The sequence below is a fragment of the Myotis davidii genome, unplaced genomic scaffold (assembly GCF_000327345.1).
Source record: "Myotis davidii unplaced genomic scaffold, ASM32734v1 scaffold946, whole genome shotgun sequence".
NCBI lineage: Eukaryota > Metazoa > Chordata > Mammalia > Chiroptera > Vespertilionidae > Myotis > Myotis davidii.
The window spans coordinates 678,620-694,584 of record NW_006297395.1 but is presented as its reverse complement, the minus strand read 5'-3'; the positions used below and the strand labels follow the sequence as shown (position 1 = coordinate 694,584).

Sequence of the window (15,965 nt, the reverse complement as noted above, 5' to 3'; positions counted from 1 at the left end):
GGAAAACGAGATGTCATGGATGACTTCAGGGTGGAGTAACAGTATAAGAACTGTCCAGGTAGGAGGGAGAGATGGGTGAAATGGTAAATGGAGCCATTGGTGGAGTCTTTTCTCTCACTAGAGTGGGTTTTTTGAGAACAGGAACAATGTCTGACTTGCTTCAGCCTCTTGTTAATTGCTTGGCATATTGTAGTAGGTGTTCAATAAGTGCTTGAATGAATGAAATAAGATCAATATAATGTCATTTAGTATGGGACAGAGTGGTTAAAATAAATCATTAGACGTTTCAAAATAGTATATAATGTATGGTTTATCTTTTATGTATTTGTAGTTATAGGTATAGCTTATTGATACTTTTAAAATTAACTAGCATGTATATGCAAACACAGGCATATTATTTTCATTTGTTTTTAGTATGCTTGTATTCCTGACTATTGAGAGTGAGGAGTGGGGATGTTATCAAAGAAATGTGTGGATGGTTTTTCTCTGTTTGCTGTTGGGAGTGAGGTCCTTATGGTATTTTGAGAAAAAGAATTTTCTGAGACTTATATGGGAAGATGAGTGATTTTTATTGATGTAAAATTATATCCCTGGGTTTGAAAAGTCCCAGTTCCCTTAATCCAGTCCTGGAAGGTGTGCAGCTGGGAATTCAGTAGAGCTAGATGAAAAGCCCATGTCCAAAGCTTTCATTCCATGGTGGAGCTTGGTCTGGTTTAGCCTAGTTGCAGTCGATGGGATCTGTATAGTTGTGGGCCATCTGGACAAATTCAGAGAACCAAGCTAGCAGGTCCCCTGCAACAAGAGTCCCAAGAGTGCCAAGCGCACAAGAGTGAACTCCTTTGTTCAGGAGATTAAATGTCTCATCTTTCTCTGCTTGCAGTGGCCATGCTTATTCTGGCCAATGACCTGTTCCCAGGTGTGACTGACAAACAAATACCTTCCCTATTTTTTTATTTTTTTTGTTGGAAGTATTGCAGATGTCCTCTTTATGAGTACCTTCCCTATTTCACTCATACCTTTACCATGCATCTAAACTGCAGGTTCCTGCACAAATGAACTGCCTATACTAATTGGCCTTCCTTTTGCTGCTTTCTAGTTATTCATAAGTAGGTTAAATTACAATAGTTTCAGAGAGAAAGCTCTCACATGGTGATAACCAAGTTTTATTGACAAATGAAATAGAAATGTGATTTTTCAGTTTATTTTTCTTTTTTGATAGCCTTTATCTGAACATTCTTTACTTTCTTGTGGCTGGCTGTAAAAAACATGCTTGTTAATTTCAATAAGATTGATTATGAAGACATACTGGAATTTCCCTGATGCTAGATGTGCCACACACTGTAAAAGGGTGGAAAATGGGAATCTGAATTTACCTTATCCATTCCTTGTGGTTATATTTTTTAGTCACTGCATCCCATGATTTAGGACATTTGTGTCTATCTTATTCATAGGGTTACAGGTATGGGTTAGGAGGAGAAAAAATACTCTCGTAAAGAAATGTTAATGCCTGAAATAGTTTACTGGAAGACCTATGAAATGAGAAAATGCTCTAAATATCATTCTATAGAATCTTTTTTATTTTTTTAATGTTGATTTTAGAGGAATAGAGAGAGAGAAACATCAACTAGAGAAAAAAAAAAAGCATTGATTTGCTGCCTCATGCACGCCCCCTGCAACCCAGGCATGTGCCCTGATGGGGAATCGAACCATGACCTCTTGGTTCCTAGGTCAATGTTCAACCACTGAGCCACATCAGTCAGGGCAAAAACTTCCCTTTTTAGTAAATATATTTTTATTTTTATAACTAAAAACTCAAATGAGCTTGAGAATTTTTTTTGTTTTCAAAATAATTTTATAGTTTTTATGTCATCTAATACACAATTAATTTTCAGTTATTCAGCGATCCTTAAGAAAATAGGTTTCTTTTCCAGTATTATTCAGCAAATGAACTGTCTGACATTTGCTTAGGATTCAAATTAGCCATTATGCAATTATTCTCCTTTCTCCTTCCTGTTATTTTTATTTCATTGACCTACCTACTTATTTATGTATTTATTATATTAAAATGTTCACTTACAAGATTTTCTTTTTGGTTCAAAAATAACTGTATTTTTATTTATTTAAAACTAGAGGCCCAGTGCACGACATCCATGCACTGGAGGAAGGGGAGGGGGGTCCCTCTTGCAGTCTGGGACCCCCTGGGGGATGTCCAACTGCTGGCTTAGACACGCTCGGACATCTCCTGAGGGGTCCCGAGCGCTGCTGTGGAGGCAGGAAAGGCTCCTGCCACTACTGCTGCGCTCGCCAGCCATGAACCCTGCTTCTGGCTGAGTGGCGCTCCCCTTGTGGGAGCTCACTGACCACCAGGGGGCAGCTCCTGCATTGAGCATCTGTCCCCATGGTGGTCAGTGCACATCATAGTGACTTGTCGTACCACCGTTCAGTCGATTTTCATATTAGCCTTTTATTATATAGGATAATTCTTTATTGTTGAAAGTATTGTATATGTCACTTATAAGATTTTTAATTGTTTTTGTAAAAAAAAAAGTACTAGGTAACTCTAATGAAAAAAGTATAAACATAGCAAAATAGTTTCTCTAAAACGAAAGGGTTTCTTTTGATGAGTTCTGAGATAGACTTACAATTTTAATGAGTTTATCTTTGCCATTTTTTGTGTGTGAAATTGTACTGGTAAACTTTATAAAACTCAGGAAAATACAGTCTTTTCTTAATTCTGGGTTCCCTTTGACTTTTATGCACATCTCCTCCTCACTTCTATCAAATCCAACTTGGAAAAGTTTATAGAAAGTGTACAGGTATAGGAGTATCAGGAAACCTTGGTTCTGAATTTAGTCTGACTTAACATAACTTTGTTCAAATTGTTTAATTATGTTTGGTTTTTCCTTTGGTGTTTGCAATCTCTAAATGTCAAATCTGATCTATTTCCAAATAAAATACTATAGTCAGAGCATTTTTCGAGATGAAGATTCTGTATAATAAATTCTCATTTTCATTTATAATTCTGCCATTTATAAACATTGTGACCTTTAGCAATATTGCTAAATTTCTGAGACTATTTTCTATTATGTACATAGAGATTATAATGCCTACATGTAAGGTGATTGTGAAGATTAAATTGGAAAGTGAATATACTTTAAAGTGCTTAGTTCAGGTATTTTGTAAAGGTATTGAGTTTTCTTATAATTTCATATGTCTGTTGTTCAAATAAGTCACAAACCTCACATATGAAAAGACATAAAATATATGAATCATATTGATAAAATATTTTTGTGGTAATTGCACTATTAGGAAACATCAGGATGCTCACATGCTTTATTTGGGGAAAATATTAAATTTCCATTCAAGGGAATTTCTATTCAAGGTCTTTAACTTGACTAAAGAAATAACAGTATTGGTATTTGGTCTTACTAGATGCTTTATTAAGCATCTTAAACTTTCAGTATTAACAATGTATTTTAAGTGAAATTTCATTTGCAAGAATCATTTTCTGGAATTGTTTTTGCCTTTTTTGCTACTATATTGATGCTTGGAAATGTGATGTACACAGATAGTAGTTAAACATATTTACTAAATAGCACATTATTAAACGGTTGCAGAATGGTAGCAAATTTAATACAACGATCAAATGAAAAGTATCTAAAAAGACTTCTGGTGTTTATTTTAATCTAATTTGTGGTATTTTATATGTCTAGTATTTTTAATCCAGTATATCATTTTTCAAAAAAATGTCACAGTATTGCCTGAAAGTATTTAAAATTCTGTGACTCTTTTATTCTGCATGGAATAGACTTAAAGGTCAACACTACTTTTTTATGTAGGTTATGGGTGCTACATGTGTGCTTTCAGAGCAGTAGTGAGAAAGCTTGAACTGGGATGGCAGGACGCCCTCATCCTTATGACAGTAACTCCAGTGATCCGGAGAATTGGGATCGGAAATTGCATAGTAGACCTCGTAAACTTTATAAACATTCAAGGTAGGTATCAAATATGTATTTCACATATCAAAACTTTGATAAAAACCAGACTGCATTTGGTTGTGACAAGTCCTGTCAGAGAATGGGGCTTACAAAATATTACAAATATTTGTATTTCTCCTTAAATAACTTTTAGAAGAATATTCCTTTCAATTTTCTTATATTTGTATTTATTTGAATTTTCATTTGTTTGTAAATATGTAATGTTAAAACTCCTAGTTAACACCATGAATAAATGAAATATTTAATTGGGAACTCTGGCAAGACAGTTAAGTGTTTTGTATTTAAAACTCTATTAGGAATTTATTTCATTTTCTGAATACACTATGTATAGATTATATATAATAATTTATAGGCTCTTGATAGTCTTTGCCTCCATACATTCTTAACTATGAATTTATATTGTGTAGTCATCGTGATCTTAATGGGAAAAGCAGTCTTTATGCCGTTACTCTACTGGGTTTATTTAAAGTTTAATGCATTAAGTAAAATTTATTTCAAAAGTTTCAGCCCATTTATAATTTTATAGTTTTCATTTTGTGCTGTGTGGCTTAATAAGGAATCTCATTTAGAACACTTTATGATCTGATATTTTAAGGTGCTAATTAACAGCTCATAAACCTCACATTTATTGCATGTTTATTGCATGTAAACATGTTTTCAGAGTATTGTGCTTTATTAATATTAGGGGATATTGAACATTTAACTTATGAATGTAAAATTCTCCTGATGTTGATAAATAATATCAGCTTTCTTAAAAAAATTAAAAAATGCCGTGATATTGAAATCCATTTTGTAATTTTAAAGAAATGATTCAGGTACTTTTAAACTGTATGTTACATAGCTAGAAAATATGAGTGACTGTTACTGTTTAAGTCTCCTGACAAGATGTCTAACTTTATAGTGGACTTTTGATATGGTGAGATATGTAATGAAAATGTTAGGTTGACTTTATAAGTACATACCAATGGTATGAGTGCTTTTTGGTTTGTTCATTTTTTTCACGTGTGTGTGTGTGTGTCTGTCCCCTTCACCTTGTGGCTCTAGTTCTTCATCTTTGTCCTACTTACATGGATAATTATTTGAGATTAAAGAGATACAGGTTTTATCTAATTAAGTGTGGGGCTATATTTATTATATCTGTTATGTTGTATGCTTATTTTCTGGTGAGTTGAAAGTTATCCTTCCTAGTTCTTAATATTTTCCTCACTGATGTATAATAGTGCATCATATATGAAGTGGTGACAGGATGAAAATAAATTATTTGCTTAATGAAAGCAAATATAATGGGAAACATTTATAAAAATTAATGATACTTTTTTCATTGCTGTTATTTCAGTAACATAGCTCTTAATATCTAGCACCAGTACCTTTTTGGTGTTCTTTTTAGGTACACTGCTACAGTATTGGTTGTTTAAATGAAAATATAATGATAAATAGAAAACAAATACCAATACATTGATTTTTTTTAATGAAAAGATCATGAAATCCTTTGATCTTATTTTAACCTCATTTGTGAAAATATGCCTAAGGGAAAATAGCTTACTTTTAGGGACTTCTTGTTCTGTGTACTTAGGAACATATTTAGGATACTTTAAAAAAATATATACAATTTGACTTTTTAAAATAGCATTTTTTTAATTGATAGTAAATTAATTATCTGAGAAGTTTTAAATACTAACAATCAGCTAATATTGTTGAGAACCTTTTCTCAGTTCAAAAGAGATTCAGAAGTTTGTCAGAGTATCATCACGGGATGCTTTAATAACCACATGTGGAACAATTAGAGGATAGTAGGACACTAAACTATGGTAATGAGTTATAGTAAAATAAGAGTTCAGAGAAGGAATCCGTGTTGGCTTGAATGGGTAAGAGTGAGACTTGAGCTAATTCTTGGATGATTAGGTAGATGGTGGACATTCTTTCCAGGGACCTTCTGGAGATTGTCTTGACGGGATTTGAAGGTAGAGTTCTCTGAATAGTATTACTTGTCTGAATTTGACAAAAGAATGAGGTTAATAAATTGCCCAAGGCTATCCTACTTGTAAATGGCAGAGCTAGGATTTGTACATTTTAAATAATTTACTGTGGTACATTTTAAATACATATAAAGTAGAGAGATCAGTCATAATGAATCCCTATGTATGATGGGCAAGATCAGTCATAATGAACCCACGCACCTCTAGCTTTGAGTTATTAATTCATGATTGATTTTGTTTCACCTATGCTTCTGCCTACTCACATCCTTTTTTTGAATTTTGTGTATTTTAATTAGCAATGTCTGAGTAAAAAAATACACACACAAAAAAACAGGCTAAACATTCACTTAAGTTAGGGGTTTATTTTTCTTGTATATAAGAATTCCACATAGGCAATGCCTGATGTAGATTTAGTACCTTAAGGATGTTAGGGTCAAAAATCTTTTATTTTCTTCCTTTTGCTTATGATCACAAGATGGCTTATTATAGCATCAGCTATCAGGTCCACCTTGCAGGCAAGGAGGAGGAGGAAGGTAGAAGGGGACAATGGGAAAGGGACTTTATTTATATGAGGAAATTAAATTTCTTAGTAATTTCCACAAAGGCATCTGTTTATAAATTATTGGCTAGAACTATGTCATAGGATCATCTGTGGATGAGGGAAGTTGAGAAATATAGATGGGCACATTGCCACCTCAAATAGAATGGGGAATTTAAATTTACAAAAAGTAAATGTCTCAGTCTGTTCAGCTATACTGTTATAATAGTACGAGAGGCCCGGTACATGGATTCATGCACCAGTGGAGTTCTTCAGTGTGACCTGTGGGGTTCGGGCGGAAACCAGCAGTCCAGTATTGCCTGCCACTCCTGCCTGCTGCTCCCGCTCATCCCGGCCCTGCTGCGCCTGCTGTGGGCTCGCGCGCAATCAGTTCTGAGCGGCACTCACCAGCCGTGAGCCCTGCCTTTGGCACCAGCCGGACAGCTGAGCGGCGCTCCCGCTGTGGGAGTGCACTGACCACTAGGGGGCAGCTCCTGCATTGAGCATCTGCCCCCTGGTGGTCAATGCACGCCATAGTGACCAGTTCTGTTGCTTAGGCTTTTATATATATAGACTAGAGGCTCGATGCATGAAATTCGTGCAAGAGTAAGCCTTCCTTCCCCGGTTGCGGCACTGGCTTTCCTCTGGCACCTGGGACCCAGGCAGGCTTCCCTCCGGCTGCCCACAAGCACTGGGCACCCGGGCTGGCTTCCCTTTGGCCCTGGCTTTGTCTGGAATGATGTCTGGAAGGACGTCCAGTCTAATTAGCATATTACCCTTTTATTATTATAGGTACCATAGACTGGGTGGCCGATAAACTACAGAAATTTATTTCACTTGGTTTTGGAGCCTGGGAAGTCCAAGCTCAAAGTGCTGGCATATTTGGTATCTGGTAGAGCTTACTTCCTGGTTCAGATAGCCCCTGTTTTACTGTGTTCTCACGTGGAGGAAGGGGCTAGGGATCTCTCGGGGTATCTTATAAAGGCACTGATCCCATTCAGGAGGGCTCTGCCCTTAAGACCTAACTACCTCATCTGGAAGTGCCATCACATTGAGGGGAATACGTTTCAGCATATGAATATTTGGGAGACATAAACTTGTCTTTATCACTAAAGAAATAAGAATACTTTATTCAGTTTTTATAGTTAATCTATAAGGTACTTTTGTTTACATTTGTTTTTTATTCTCACAGTTTAGAATAGCCTCTTTTTTCCATCTTTTTCCTTTGTACCTCCCCCCCCACTTCTTTCCTACTGGCAAGAATAAAAATAAATTTAGTAAATTATAAAAGTAACAATAATATTATTTTATATATGCTTATTTTTTAGGTTTGAGAGTTTGGTGGGCATTGCTGTATGGTTTCTCTTTCATAAAATAAAACTTTAATGTATTTTCTTTTTTGAACTTTATTTTGAATGTACTAATAGGTTTGATATATATAACACTGATATAAAAGGCAGGACAAGACTGGAAGCTGATCGGGACATGGATGGACTTCAGGGGGCCTATGATCCCTCTGGAAGTGCATACAAATGAATTACATAGTTAAAAAAGTTACTGAACTTTGTTTCTTTCTGAGTAGTTTTATAGTTAATACCTGTATTAACTTTGGTAGTTTGCTGAGCAGTTAAAGATCATTTCAGTTGAAGTATATTGGGCCTGAATTACCACAACTTTTAAAAAATTATAAATTAGAGACATTTTTGTTACTTAAAAAGGAAAAATAAAGAGCATTCTTTCTGTATAAAGTTAAAAGGCCTATATTGACAAAATGCTAAAAGCTCTTGAATGTATGATTAGGGGGGTCAAATCTCACTGTTTAAAAACTCAAATCTGCAGTCTGCTCAAGTTACTAAAGATAAATGCATCATACATTCAGTATCAGACTTTGCCGCAAGGTTTCATTTCCACATAAAAATATGCATGCTTGCTTCTTCTGAGACTGCATGAAGATTGAGTTTTCCATTTTCCTTTTTAAGTCACTCTGCAGTACCAACAGCAGTTTAGAAATGGAAAAGTTTCCTTGTTTTACAGTAGTTCTTGAGTGGATTCTTAAAGTATAAATAATATTTTTTCTTTGGTTTTAAGGATAAACTTTACTGTCCAGAGTGCGTATACAGTAAAATATTGAAAGGCAAAAAAGAAAGCTGCATCCTAATTTTCTAAAACCTGGCAAGCTGGCAGAGCTAGAATTAGCTTTACAGATGGCATTTGGCAACACATCTACATATCACTAAGCTTTCATCTCCTGAGTTTTCTTCAGCCTGTCTATCAATTACAATAGCCAATCACTGCACAGAGATGGGGAAATGGGATGATCACAGCTCACAGGATGCCGTTTGGTTAGAAACGTCAGTGCTGCACAATCCGCGGCTGAGTCAGTGTCTGAGAGAAAATGAACTGAATATAGAGAGGGGGTTGTATCTCTGAACATTTAAAGCCTAAATAACCACAATAACATTATTATACAGTAGAGGGAAGAAAGCTAAAGGAAGTCTGTGGACAGGTGAGGTAGGGGGAGACTGTGAAATTTTCTGATTATTCAGAGGAATCGAAGATGATGGAAATATCAGATGTGCTAAAGTTTCCTAGTAATGCCCAAGGATGCTGACCTGGCTTTCAGTGCTGCATTGTTTGAAAAAGCAGAGTCCTTTTATACTCTGATTTCAAAATATTTTTCTTGTTTTTGTGTGTCTACCCTGGCATATGCTAAAGTAAGGTGTGTATTCATTTATTACATGATATTGCTGGGTTATAATTCTATACATGTATGTATATGAGTGAGAGGTGTTTGGCCTTTGTTTATTGTGCTCATTTGCATTTCTGGATGGAAAAGATATATCTTGATGGTCAGTTTAATGGCAAGTTATTTAAAATGAATGTGTGTGTTCTTATGGGTTTAATATTTTGTTTTTTATTTTGTTTAAAGCCTTAGTAGAATCTTCATGTAATTTGAGAATGCATTATGCTTGATACTGATTATGAATATCAAAAAATTTAAGGAAAGACTAATTTTGAAATAATACTTTTGATATATTTGAAGTTGTTTTATATAGAGAAATAGAGTAATTGAAATAATTTCCCAAAGAAGAAGGTGAGTGTATTTTTGTTTTTGGATGAATTAGGATTAGTTGAACCACTTATCTGTAGTAGTGTTCACAGGACCAATTGTATTTAATTGGTTAAAATGACTTTTTCTTTTTTAGTTTATAGGACATAGTCTTTGAATAGATGATCTAGATACTGCCATGAGAGAAAGTAATCAGATAAGTTTTTTGATTATTGCAAATTGACCTTCAAGCAGACAGTATTTTAAATAAAGATAATTGTTCTTGCTGTGAGATTTTAAATATTAACAGGTGACATTGCTTACTTTATTAGAAAATTTTAGCACAATTTAAAACATTTTGAGTAGATGGTTTTTTAATCTTCATTACCCTTGTTTTGAATCTTCATTTTGTAGGGATATTGGGTGATAGACATTTTAAAATTATTTTATTCTTAATGTACTTAAATATTAAACAGTTCATGACTATATCCTTTCCTTGAAATGTCAGAAAGTTCTTGTGATTGTACCACTTAATTTCTAGAAATTTGAATAGTCATTTTGATGGTTATTATGGTTTATTTATATAGTTAGATTAACTAGTATTATCTAGTATTGGCTTTTTTTGGTGGCTTGGTGTCTAGAAATGATTTTCTAAGCTTGTTTTAGTAGTAGAGTTATAAAATCAGAAATCTCAAGCTAGACTTTTTTTTATACTTTATAAGAGTATTTTCCTCTGATTTTGCTGATTCTTTTAAAATAATAATGCTAGTGTTGTAAAGATGATACATGCTTATTATATAAATTTGATAAATACAGAAAAGCACATGGAACAAAATAATTTATTATGATCATAGGAAAATACTTTAAATATTTTTGCATATAGCCTTAGTTTTCTGTGTATTTTTACAAATATAAAATCACACATATGCACTTAATGATTTTGGGATATTACTGTATGTACTATTATATAATCCATACCTTAATCTATAGCAGTGATGGCGAACCTATGACACACGTGTCCACGCGAACTCATTTTTTTGGTTGACTTTTCTTTGTTAAATGGAATTTAAATATATAAAATAAATATCAAAAATATAAGTCTTTGTTTTACTATGGTTGCAAATATCAAAAAATTTCTATATGTGACACGGCACCAGAGTTAAGTTAGGGTTTTTCAAAATGCTGACACGCTGAGCTCAAAAGGTTCGCCATCACTGACCTATAGCTTTAAAAACAACAACCACCAAACACTTAAATCATGAACATCCCTATTATGAAATAGTCTTCTATAGCATAATTCTAAAGAACCTCATATAATGTTTTCTTATATTTTATAGCATTTTCCCACCAATCTGAGTTTTTCTGATTTGTGATCAAAGGAAAGACTAACATGATTCTATAGTATAAATTTCTCCAAAAAGCAAGAATATTTTATTGAGTCAAGTAAAAAGGTACTTTTGATATTTTTCGGATGGAAAAAGATCCTTAGTGTTATTACACAATTAACTCTTCAAAGATATGAGTGCTACTTTAAAAACAAAGCAAATATCTAGAATAGAAAATAAACCTTTTTATTAAAAATCAGGAAAATAAGCTGAGACTTAAAAAAATATGCCAATACCAGCCAAAGGGGTTTTTGTGTCACATTTAAAAAGGTAATCAAGGAAAGTATAATAATAGTGTTTGGCATTAAGGAAAGAAAAGAACAACAACACCCATTTACGAAGAGTACACCACCACCACCAGTAATAATAATAACAAAGTGAACATTGCTAAGAAGGACATAAAACTAACATGGGTATGGAGAAATAATCTTTGCATCTGTTTAAATAAGTTGTTTTCTGGGCAAGTTGAAACATCTTATAAAAGAGACTGCTTGCCAAATCTTTAAATTATTGGTATTATTTGTGGTCTTAAAAGGTTTTAGGGCAGTGGTTCTCAACCTTCCTAATGCCGCGACCCTTTAATACAGTTCCTCATGTTGTGATGACCCCCAATTTCATTGTTACAAATTGAACATAATTAAAGTGTAGTGATTAATCACAAAAACAATATGTAATTATATATGTGTTTTCCGATGGTCTTAGGCGACCCCTGTGAAAGTGTTGTTCGACCCCCAAAGGGGTCGCGACCCACAGGTTGAGAACCACTGCTTTAGGGGCATACGAGAAGTGCTGATTCTAGGCTTAATTGTGAGAAAGGTAGAAGATTTTAGGAGACGAAATTGGAAGGATAGTTTATGACTTGAAGAAAACTGGTTAAAAAGGAACCAGGAAAAAATGAACCAGAATGTGTTTGCTAAAAATAGATTGTCAGAGCAACTTTGATTTTCCTCTCATGCAATTGATAGACTTGTGGCAATGTAATGTATTTGGACTTAAGTTTAGTTTTTTGTATAGTCATTTTTTTAATATTCTTGGGTGTGAGATGAAGGAAAATTGAGTTAGACACTAATTCAGTGATGGCGAACCTATGACACGCGTGTCAGAGGTGACACGCGAACTCATTTTTTTGGTTGATTTTTCTTTGTTAAATGGAATTTAAATATATAAAATATAAGTCTTTGTTTTACTATGGTTGCAAATATCAAAAAATTTCTATATGTGACACAGCACCAGAGTTAAGTTAGGGTTTTTCAAAATGCTGACACGCCGAGCTCAAAAGGTTCACCATCACTGAACTAGTTGATTGTGTTAATTAATCAACAATTTTTATTTTGAATGATGCTACCAAAGTTTATTGATGTGGAAAGTGGCTTTGTTCTTTCCTTTGTCTTCTGCTCATCTGGAGCAAATTATCAGATTTATGGTGTAAAGCCATGCTAACTTAACGTATATTAGTGTTTTTCAGGCCTTCTGCGTACTCCTAAAAAGTTCATTTAAATTTATTTCAACAATCCCCGCCCCCAGCACATGCCTCCTCTCCCTCACTGTCTGTGTCCATGGGTTATGCTTATATGCATGCATTCAAGTTGTTTGATTGCTCTCTTACTCCCCCCCTCCCCTGGCTTCCCTCTGAGGTTGGACGGTCTTTTTGATGCTTCTATGTCTCTGGATCCATTTTTGTTCTTCAGTTTATGTTCATTATATTCCACAAAGGAGTGAGCTCATGCGATATTTATCTTTCTCCGACTGGCTATTTCGCTTAGCATAATGCTCTACGTCCATCCTTGTTATTGCAAATGGTAAGAGTGACTTCTTTTTTTTACAGCAGCATAGTATTCTAGCTTAGATTTTTAATTTTAATTCCTCTACAATGCTTTAAATTTTAGTATGAGACATAGAGGGAATTTAGTGGAACAAATCAGTTTGCATTTTCAAAAGGGCATTGGAAGTATGAGTGATTGTGGGATTGCTGTAATTCTGTCTAAAAACTTGTTTTGTGAAACTAATTGGTCAAAGTATTTACAATCATTTGACAAATATTTCTAAAACTAAATCTTTTATTTATACCTCATATCTTTTTAAAATTGGTTTTATTTTCTTTCCCCCTTTAGTAGTAAGTAGAAAAGATGTCCCATAAGGTTTTAAAAAGTAATTATAATTTTTAAAGCACCATTAAAGTACTTGATTGTGTTTACATTATATTATTTTCAATCATGAGCAACACCCAAAGGAGTAACTGGCACAAAGTATCATTTAGTAAATATTTGAGGTTTGAATGACTGATCAGGAGATACAAGATATATGTCTGCCCATTAATTTAGATCTCCACAATTATTAATAGTGGTTAGCTATTTTTTAGAAATGCTTTATTATTTTTTATGGTGAAGAGTTGCTTGAGAATGTTAAGTGATTTCCAACTCCCCAATTTTTATCTCAACCCTGAACCTTTCCCCAAACTTTAGACTTTTGTACTTAACTCCCTATTTGGTATCTGTACTTGGATGTTTAAGAAACATCTCATTCTTAACATGTTGCACTTTCTTTTTTTCTTTTTCTTTATTTTAAATTAAATTTATTGGGGTTACATTGGTTAATAGAATCATATAGGTTGTAAGTGTACATTTCTATTGTATGTGATCTGTGTATCGCCTGTGTGCCCACCATCCAAAGTCAAATAACCTTTTGTAGCCATATATTTGGCCCCCTTTATCCTTTACTACTTTCCCACCCTCTTCCCTCTTGTAACCACCAAACTGTTGTCTGTGTCTATTTGTTTCAGTTTATATCCCACGTATAAGTGAAATCATATGATTCTTAGCTTTTTCTGACTGACTTATATCACTTAGCATAATATTTTTGAGGTCCATCCATGTTTTCACAAATGGCTGTATTTCTTTCTTATGACTGAGTTGTATTCCATCTATATAAATAAAAGCCTAAGTGACCATTACGACTGAACAACTAGAATGACCGGTACGATCGGTTGACCAGTCGCTATGATGCGCACTGACCACCAGGGGGCAGACACTTAACACAGGAGCTGCCTGCTGGTGGTCAGTGTGCTCCCACAGTCAACCTCCCATGACCCCTCCCCTGGTCTGCCAACGTCCTGCGGCCCCTCCCCTCGCCAGCCGGTCCCCAGGCCAAGGGACTCCACCCATGCACGAATTCGTGCACTGGGCCTCTAGTAGTATATATGAACCACATTTTCTTTATCCAGTCCTCTATTGAAGTACACTTTGATTGTCTCCATGTCTTGGCTGCCATGATAATGCTCTTTGCGAATAAATGTTTTAGAACTTTTCTGGTAGATAGCCAGAAGAGAGATTGCTAGGTCATATGATACTCTATTCTTAATTTTTTGAGGAACTGCTATACTGTTTTCCATAATGGCTGTATCAATTTACATTCCCATCAGTAGTGAATGAGGGTTCCTTTTTCTCCACAACCTCTCCAACACTTGTTATTACCTGTCTTCAGGTAACATTCTGACAGGTGTGAGGTGGTATCTCATTGTAGTTTTGATTTGCATTTCCCTAATAGCTAGTGAAGTTGAGCATCTTTTCATATATCTGTTGGCTGTTTGTATGTCTTCTTGGGTGTGTTCAGGTTTTCTGCCCATTTTTTAAATTGGATTGTTTGTTTGGTATTACATTGCATAAGTTTTTTATGCATTTTGGATAATAGCCCCTTGTCAGGGCTATTGGTTATAGATATCATCTCCCATTCAATTGGTTACCTTTTTATTCTATTGATGGTTTTTTTGGCTGTGCTTTTAGAAGCTTTTTAGTTTGCTAAAGTTCCATTTATTTATTTTTGCCTTTACTTCCCTTGCCTTTGGGGTCGAATTCATAAAATGTTTTCTAAGACCAAGATCCATAATTTTAGTACCTATGTTTTCTTCTATGTAATTTATTATTTCAGATCTTACTAGTATATTTAGGTCTTTGATCCATTTTGAATGGATTTTTTGTATATGGGAACAAACTATAATCTAGTTTCATTCTTTTGCATGTAGCTTTCTAGTTTTCCCAGCACCATTTATTGAAGAAGTTTTCTTTTCTCTATTGTGTGTTTTGGCTCCTTTATAAAAAATTATTTGCCCAGATACATGTGGGTTTATTTTTGGACTTTCAGTTCTGTTCTATTGGTCTCTGTGTGTGTTTTTCTGCCAATACCATGCTGTTTTGATTATTGTAGCTCTGTAGTATAATTTGAAGTCAGGTAGTGTGATATCTCCAGCTTCATTCCTTTTTCTCAGGATTGTTTTGGTCATTTGGGGTCTTTTGTGGTTCTATACAAATCAGATGATTTTTGGTTCTATTCCTTTCAAAAATGACTTTGGGATTTTGATGGGGATTATATTAAATCTATATATTGCTTTGGGTAATATGGCCATTTTAACTATGTTGATTGTTCTAATCCATGAACACAGAATATCTTTCCATTTTATTGTCTTTTTAAATATGTTTTAAAAAATATATTTTATTGATTTTTACAGAGAGGAAGGGAGAAGGATAGTGTTTTTAATTTCTTTAGATAAATACCCAGAAGTGGAGTTTCTAGGTCATATGGTAGTTTTATTTTTAAGTTTTGAGGAGCCTCCATACTGTTTTCCATAGTGGCTGCATCAATTTACAATCAAACCAACAATTCATAAGGGTTCCCTTTTCACCACATTCTCGCCAACACTAGTCTGTTGATTTATTGATGATAGCCATTATGACAGGTGTCAGGTGATATCTCATTGTGGTTTTAATTTTCATTTCCCTGATTTTTAGTGGTTAGGCATCTTTTTACATGTCTATTGACCATCTGTATGCCCCTTTTGGAGAAATGTCTATTCAGGTCCAATGCCCACTTTTTAATCATATTGTTGTTGTTGTTGGTGTTAAATTGTATAAATTCCTTTTATATTTTGGGTATTAGCCCCTTTAAATGTATCATTGGTAAATATCTTCCTTCCATTCAGTAGGCTGTGTCTTTTTTGCTAATGTGCCTTTTTTTAATCCTCACCTG

General features: G+C 34.4%; 1 protein-coding gene across 1 annotated transcript in view; it reads left to right on the top strand.

Annotated features, from left to right (window-relative positions):
- Window positions 1–15,965, top strand: part of BTBD10 (BTB (POZ) domain containing 10) — a 60,454-nt gene that overhangs the window by 14,941 nt on the left and 29,548 nt on the right. The window contains exon 2 of the mRNA XM_015570105.1: window positions 3,840–3,995. Coding sequence (XP_015425591.1) covers window positions 3,895–3,995 — 101 coding nt within the window. The 5' untranslated portion in view covers window positions 3,840–3,894. The remainder of the gene's footprint in view (window positions 1–3,839; window positions 3,996–15,965) is intronic.